The sequence below is a fragment of the Etheostoma spectabile genome, chromosome 15 (genome assembly GCF_008692095.1).
Source record: "Etheostoma spectabile isolate EspeVRDwgs_2016 chromosome 15, UIUC_Espe_1.0, whole genome shotgun sequence".
Taxonomy (NCBI): domain Eukaryota; kingdom Metazoa; phylum Chordata; class Actinopteri; order Perciformes; family Percidae; genus Etheostoma; species Etheostoma spectabile.
In genome coordinates, this window is record NC_045747.1 from 12,991,978 (window position 1) to 12,999,809 (window position 7,832).

The 7,832-nt window shown below is 43.1% G+C and overlaps 1 protein-coding gene across 1 annotated transcript; it reads left to right on the forward strand.

Annotated features, from left to right (window-relative positions):
• Positions 1-2,099: 2,099 nt before the first annotated feature.
• On the forward strand, positions 2,100-5,559 carry uncx (UNC homeobox). The gene is made up of 3 exons (XM_032538190.1): positions 2,100-2,544; positions 3,050-3,225; positions 4,057-5,559. Exons 1-3 carry the CDS (start codon positions 2,286-2,288, stop codon positions 5,092-5,094), a joined length of 1,473 nt encoding a protein of 490 aa, XP_032394081.1. The 5' UTR covers positions 2,100-2,285; the 3' UTR covers positions 5,095-5,559.
• The last annotated feature ends 2,273 nt before the right edge of the window (positions 5,560-7,832 follow it).

A 7,832-nucleotide genomic window follows, 5' to 3' on the forward strand; every position in this document is an offset into this window, starting at 1 on the left:
CAATACACCATCTAGGCTTTAGGGTGTATTAGTAGTCCTACTATCATTCAGTCACTCTTAAGAATCACTTTTTTTCATGAGCTCAATCAGAATGCTGTTTTATCTTGTAAAAGGTGCTTAGGGTGAAGGGGTTACAACTGACTAGACATTAAGGTGACAAACCATGTTGGGTTTTAAAAAGGGAAAGTTGTCCACAATATTCTTCCTACAAATATGCACTGTACATTCACGTTTCCTTGTAAAGTAATATAATTTTAATGTCTTTATTTACACCGAACACTGATCTGTGCTGAGGTGTATCTGTCATGATCTTGCCGCCCTCCTGGAATTTTTTTCTTTGGATGGAAAGCTGAATCAATTAGTCTATAGGCCCCTGTGCTAGTATTGATTCAGATCAACAATACATAAATGCAATAAAGACGACGTGTCCAGCTGCAACAAACGACTCAGAACTCTCAATGAGAGAGAAAAAAAACAAACTCTTTTTTTATTATATTTTCCCTCTGAACAGCTGCCAGAAGGACCAGTTATAAAAAGGTAACAAGGCAGGGCAACAGCGCGACTGAATGCTGGCCTTGTTCGCCTTATTATCGGGTTAATTAAAGCTAGAATCTGACAATGTCACCCGGTTGTAGAAAAACGGATTTAAATGCAATGTCTCTGGAGACTGTGTCAAGGGCTGCCTTTCATTGAGCTCCTGTGTGCGCCCGAGTTGGGGACAGCCTATGGTGTATGCTCGGAAACGAACGAAAAGCAATTATTGAATTTTAGATGTTCAAAATGCGAAATGAATGGGGAGGAATTATTCATAAGATCTTGTCCATGTGCGTTAAAATTAAAGTTAAAATACAAAGAGGGAAAAGCTTCAAAGACAAGCCCACTGCTGCTAAAAGGGAAGATGGATAAATAGGCGAGATCATTTCTGAGGAGTTCATTAAAATGTAAGGCTACACACTGCAATACAGAGGGTTGTTATTTGGGCTTGGGGGTCAAGTGACGAGCGGATTATATACTTCCTCATAATAATATTAATTAAACAATTTGCATGCTAATAGGGTAACAATCATCGCAGCTTCTGTTGAGAGATTCGGGTTATTACAACATGCCAATCCGGGTGCCAAGGGTCAGGGAATGAGTGGGTTGCGAAATTTCAACTCTGATTAACATTATGACAGCGCCAGACTTGGGATAAATAAAGTCGAATTAATTATTTGAGAACCTAATGAGCAGATAGGATTTAGGCTAGTCACATATTGAGTGCAGGGGTTGCACAAGTGGAGGAGCTTTCCAATTTAGTTTCCTGACAGGAAATGTTGTGGATGCCTGCATATATGAATGTTTTTTTTAGTAGTAAGCTCATTTCTTTATTTTGTCATAAATGTAACACAAGGTTGGTCGTAACTGGATGTTTTGCCTTGTAACAGTAAACTATGAGAGTTTACTCTCGCTTTGTACCTTTTAGCAACATCTGTTTTCCGCCATGCACGTGAACCTGTCTGATTATGGTTTAATATTTAAATGATCCATAAAATAACATTGTTACATTGTTGTTGTTTTTTATCTTGACTCAGTTGCTTCTAAAGTGGAACTCAGGGACGAGAAAGGGTACTAATAGTCCAAAGAAGGTCGCAGTCATCTCTGGAGAAAGGAATAGTTTAAGTAAAAATACACCAGTTATTATTTTGTTATTATTTTATCGGCTTTCACTTTTCTTGCTACATCCCCAAGATATGTGGCAATTATCAAATAACAATACAATATATAAAAAAAAAATGCTAATAAATAGCCATGCCTTTTAACTTGGATAAAATGTGACATTTTCTGTTGCCAATCTGGTCTAATATTCATCTCTTTGCAGCTCCTCCACTGAACAAAAAGTCCGGGAGCCTCTGGCCTAAGCTATCCGCCCGCAGCCTTTCCTTCCTGGGATTTAGCGAGCCCTTCCTCCCGGTGGGTCCCCCGTGTAGTTGCGATGTAGTTCTTATCAAAGCCCTCCTGTCTTGTTGTGACAGCTCTGATATTGTTTATTGAGGTGGATGTCAGCTTTAATTAGCAATCGATACAGGGAGCGTTTGCAGAGCGCGTCTCTGACGTCAGAGTCCATTACCGCTTCTCATTGGGTCTCATATTCCCAGAGCCTGGGCTAATTATTGGGAGGTTCATGTGGATAAAGTACAGCTCATCCCTCCCTTCACATCATGTCCCCTACTCGTTGGCCACACTCACTGCATGCTTTTTAAATTCCCATCACCGGCCTCCAGACGTCGTTTCCTTTTGCCTGCGGGATGATGGACAGCAGGATACTGGATCCACCTCACGCCCAGTTCGGAGGCTCTCTCGGCGGGATGGTGGGCTTCCCGTACCATCTGAGCCACCATCACGTTTACGAATTAGCCGGGCATCAACTTCAATCTGCGTCCGCCGTTCCCTTCTCAATAGACGGATTACTTAATGGTTCCTGCACGGCTTCAGTGGGTAATTCCAGCCACCTCCTGTCTTCGGGCTGCGGGATGAATGGAGAGAATCAGCAGTACAAACTGACAGGTAAGCCACATTATATAGCCTGCTACACAATAACATCTCCTCTAGCTCCGCTGGTTGCACACAGACAAAAACAGAAAGAAACAAAGACAGGATATTGCGATACAAGTTATCCTCTGGTGGTGTTTAAAGGGCAAGCCGAATCACACACACACACACACACACACGCACACAGGCAGAGGAGCATTCTTCGCCTCCCACTTGATTTTCATCTCCGAAAGCTATATGCACCCAAGCAAAAACAATGTTCCTGTCAGTCTAGAAATACTAGAGCAAGGAAATGCATGCTAACGGCTGAATGTGTCCTCTTTATCTCCGAAAGCGACAGACTTGAAAGAAGCTGCATGTGTTCAGACTGCGAAATCTCAAATGCGATCGCCTTCTTCAGCTCTAAAGTTTGCAGAATTATTTGCGTATGCATGAAACCAGTATGCTTAGAATTGTGTTCAAATGTATTTATTTATTTGGAAGTATCTTTTGTTTATCTTTGTTTTCATTGTGCTGTCAGACTCGGGGGACCCAGACAAAGATAGCCCTGGTTGCAAGAGACGGAGAACTCGCACAAATTTCACTGGTTGGCAGCTGGAGGAATTAGAAAAGGCTTTTAATGAGAGCCACTATCCCGACGTTTTCATGAGGGAGGCACTGGCTCTTCGATTGGACTTGATAGAATCAAGGGTTCAGGTAAATATTCTTTTTTTTTTGTCCTTTTATAAGGTGTGTGTGTGTGTGCGCGTTTATTTAGTCCTTTGTTTATTATTCATTACTAGAAAAGGCTCAGGGTTTCAGTGTCATGGTCCAAACTACAGAAATAAATTGCATAATAAACCTTCAGGTAGAGCACAGGTTAATTTTGGGTCATAATATAGCCTGCATCTTGTAATAATTTAACAATAATAATTATTGGACCCACTTGATTGATGTGTGTTGTTTGACCTTTCAAGTCTTATGTTAGTCCAATAAATCAATTTTAATTACACCTTATTTTTGAAAAATAATGAAGATGTAAAGCCAACTGATATTTCTACAGGCGTGTAACTAGCCTACTTTATTTTTGCCAGAAATCTTGGTGCTATAGCCTATTTGTCAAATATTTTGACAATGGATAACCAAAAATACCAAAAACATTCAGTGTATACTTACCTCACTTAGGCTAAATGAGTAAATATGCCGAGCTTTGTTTTATTATAATAGAATAGTGCTGTTGATGAAAATAGCAAAGTTTAATTGAAGAGTTAGGACAATATAAATAATGAAGACATGTAAACCTGTCTATGAAGCTCTTTTTTTAAGCCTCATCCCAACTTCTTGTAGCTTTGTCTGTGTGCAGATTGTTTTTTAAGTCAAAGGCCTAATTAAAGGCCTGCATAGAAAACCGAAGAGCAAGGTGTATCCTCACTGTTTTCTTTAATTACCAAATTGTAAAATCTAATTACTTTCACCTTGCAGTAACAGAACATTACACACGTTTCACTCTCTTTTTTTTTTCTTCTTCTTCTTCTTCTTTCTCTGCAGGTATGGTTTCAGAATCGCAGAGCCAAGTGGAGGAAAAAGGAGAACACGAAGAAGGGTCCAGGTCGACCTGCTCACAACGCCCACCCCACCACGTGCAGCGGGGAGCCCATGGACCCCGAGGAGATCGCCAGGAGAGAGCTGGACAGGATGGAGAAGAAGAAACGAAAGCAGGAGCGACGGCTGCTCAAGTCCCAGAACAGGCTCGCTTCTGGGGATTTATTTCACACCCCGGGATCAGACAGCGACAGCGGGGTGTCGCATGTGACCGACAGTGACCACACGGGCCCGCCTTTTGACTCTGTGGGGGGGAACCAAACGCAATCGAGCTGCGAGCAAACACCTCACCCTCTCCACACCCAACACCAGAACCAAAGACACTTGGACCGGGACGCTGGCGGATCCGAGCTGGACTCGCCCGACGCCAGCCACCGGTCGAGCCTGCAGTGCTCCAACAGCAGCAGCGCCTCCAGCGTGCAGAAACTCAACCCTTTTAGCGTCGAAAGCCTCCTTTCGGACTCCAGGCCGAGACGCCACCCCGCGGCCTTACCCTCCTCACGGCCTTTGATAGGGAAGGGACACTTCCTGCTCTATCCCATCACGCAGCCGCTTGGATTCATTGTTCCTCAGACGGCCCTGAAGACCACCACAGTGACCCAGTCCGACGGCCCAGCAGAGAGAAACCCGTCCACGGTCCGCTGCAGCGTCTCCGCGAGCTCTGCGGGATGTAGGAGCAGCTCGCCGGACTCTGCAGACGCCACGCACAAGGCACAGGTGGGATCAGAGGAAAAGACACGTTCACCGCACACCAGCCCGTCCAGGGCCGCCTTTTCCACTGGCAAAAGTACTCAGACCTCGGTTATTTGCAGCGATTCGACTTTCGCCCACGAACACAATCCACAACTCATTAATAAGCCTGTCGATGCCGACAGAAAAGAGCATTTAGCGATCAAGGACCACCCTGACACCCCCGAGTGTGTCCTCAGTGACAGTCCAGCAGAAACAAAGACAGACTCTAAAGAAGATGTCGACATGGAATAAATCACTTTGGGGTAAACAAAAAAAAAGGAAGAAATCAGTACTGCTAGCCTCTAAACGACACATTTCATTGGGCCAAAGCGAAACAACATCCTTGCATTAATCTCTAGGTTTCCCCACTTTGCTGATACTTTGACAATGGTGTGTTCTCTCTCTCTGTCTCTCTCTCTCTCTCTCTCTCTCTCTCTCTCGCTCTCTCGCTCTCTCGCTCTCTCGCTCTCTCGCTCTCTCGCTCTCTCGCTCTCTCGCTCTCTCGCTCTCTCTCTCTCTCTCTCTCTCCTTCTCTCTCTCTGCGAGTGTGTGTGTGTTTGAGAGAGTCAAAAGTCTCTAGATATCCTTTAATGTGTGATAACTTGTCAAAAAACAAGACCACGAGACCAACTAAAATCCTCAAGAGCTGTAAAAAAGGTATTATACTATTTATATATGTAAGTTTTTTTCTTAAATAAATCTATTGTATACAATCACCTCAAACCGTGTGAGATCTTAAATAGCAGTACATGCGGTGCAGGACTACAGGAAGGGCTTTCTTAAGAAATCTCATGTTGTACTTTGTATATTGCCTTAACAAATTTATTCATCTATAAGCCCCCACTGAAATGAGGTTACGAGCCTGAGGCGGAAAGGACCTGCTCGACTCCTGCAGAGTTTTGATATGAAAGTAATTATTTTCCCGGTGGCTACTGCAGGGGGATTCAGTTTACTTTAGCTCAAAGGGGGTTATAATACATTACCGATTTCTAGTGATATGAAATCACATAAACTTCCAAGAATAATAGAATTAGCATGAAAAGGCCTGGGTGTCAAATTGAAATAGGAAAATAATAGCCCCGGCAGCTGGGAGTGTGTGTGTTTGTGCATATTGGATAGGAGATGGGGATTCGTGGGGAGGCATTTTCATGAGCTTTTTTCCCCCTGCTTCTCCCTCTCTCTCCACTTTGTCAGGGCCCCTTGTAGCTGGGCTATATTAAGATAGATGTTCGATGATATCCCTCATTGTTCTGTCGCTTTACATTGATGTTTCTGTGTTATCAGCCTATTGATCATGCGTCGGCTGTAATAGGACGAGCTGAGGCAAACGTGCCTATTTACAATAGCAGAACACATTTGTTCTAATAGGGTTGGTGGTCCCCAGGGAAGCCACGCGGGATCTGGGACATCTGCTCCCTTTTGCAATATTAGCAGTGTTGACCACAATATAACGTCGACCCAAGGAAGAAATGTCGCGGCTGCTGTGTGCCGTCCGTGCAATAACCCAAAACAACAATCTTAAAAAAAATAAAAAAATAAAAAAGCATCATCACCATCCAGTCCAGCTATGGCTGCTGTCATCCTTGTTAGAATCCACAAGCCCTTTAGTGTTCTCTTTGGGTCTTGATTTGCAAATAAATTGAAAATAATCAGAGGGGTGAGCTTTACGTCTGAGCCGGCGCAAATGAATTTCTGAGCAGTGTCCCTTTCAAAATATTTACATAAATTTCAACCCATGCAGCTGTTTGCTCTAGGAAGCAATGTCTTATTAGGTTGGGGGGGGGCAGGCAGGGGCAGACACGGCCCCATGGCATGGCACACACAGTGAACATGGAGAAGATTAGGCCTGCAGAGGCTGTGGGTTAGAGGTGGATCCTCAGTGTCTGCATGCTGCTTACAGTGCTGAGGCTGTCCTTCTTCTGCTTCATGGTGTCTTTACTTTTTATTTTATTTATTTTTATCATCCACGACATCACTTTAACTTTTTTTTTTAAATTGTAGTCAGCAGTGAGCTTTCAGGGATCTTTTTACTCTCATGCGACTAAAGTTTTGAAGAGACTTGTAGTTTTGCAATGTTTTCATACATTTTATGATAATCACCAAGCCATATATTTCCACTATTTATTTAAGAATATTTTGACACTATTCAAGGTGGAAATTGGTACACCCATAGGTTGTCAATTCTTTAAAAAAAAACAGAGGTGCAAGGTTTATTTTGCCTACTAAATTGTGGGATAACCGGGGCCAATTTGAAATAACCCCTAAGATTACTCGGTGTGTATTTTTCCATGCTACTCTTAGGCTATTTGGGACGTATGCCCAGTTCATCCATAATTCATTAGCACACTGAATAGGAGTATCGCTGGCTGCACATTGGTGGCCTTAAGGTGAAATTAGCGATTTGCTTAAGTAGTTAAGCTTTTCTTGCCTGAGAGCTGCACGTTGCATGATTCAAGACAAACTATCAATCGATATGGCCAGGCAGCCTCCAGGAGATGTGTCGTCCATGAATCATACTTTATGAATTCAATTTATACCCGGAGAAATTTTCAATTTGAACGCCGGATCATTATGGGAGAGTGTAAATTGTTTTTGCTCTATTATGCATCGGACGCCATCATTTTTCTTTCTAATTACGGAGGTGTCAGGTCGGGCTGTCATGCAGACGCTGATTTTCAATTTAACTGATCATCATGCATTCATTTTCCCATTTGATAAATCTGCTATCTCGAAGCTTCTCCATGCCCGGAATGCTAAAAGAGAAGCACAGATTGGCAAAGTAATAGGGGCCTGTATGCGGCAATAAGTGCAGATCAGGCAGCTAATTTAGCACCTCCTGGTATTTCCATTTCCATTTCTCATTTTCAACTCTCAAAGGAGGAAAAGCAGCCCAAAGGCAGAAAGCTGGTAGGCTTCTCACTATCGGAGAAAGACAGAGAAAAAAATCTACCAAAACGGCTTGTTTTCAACCACACATTTTCTAAATTAGG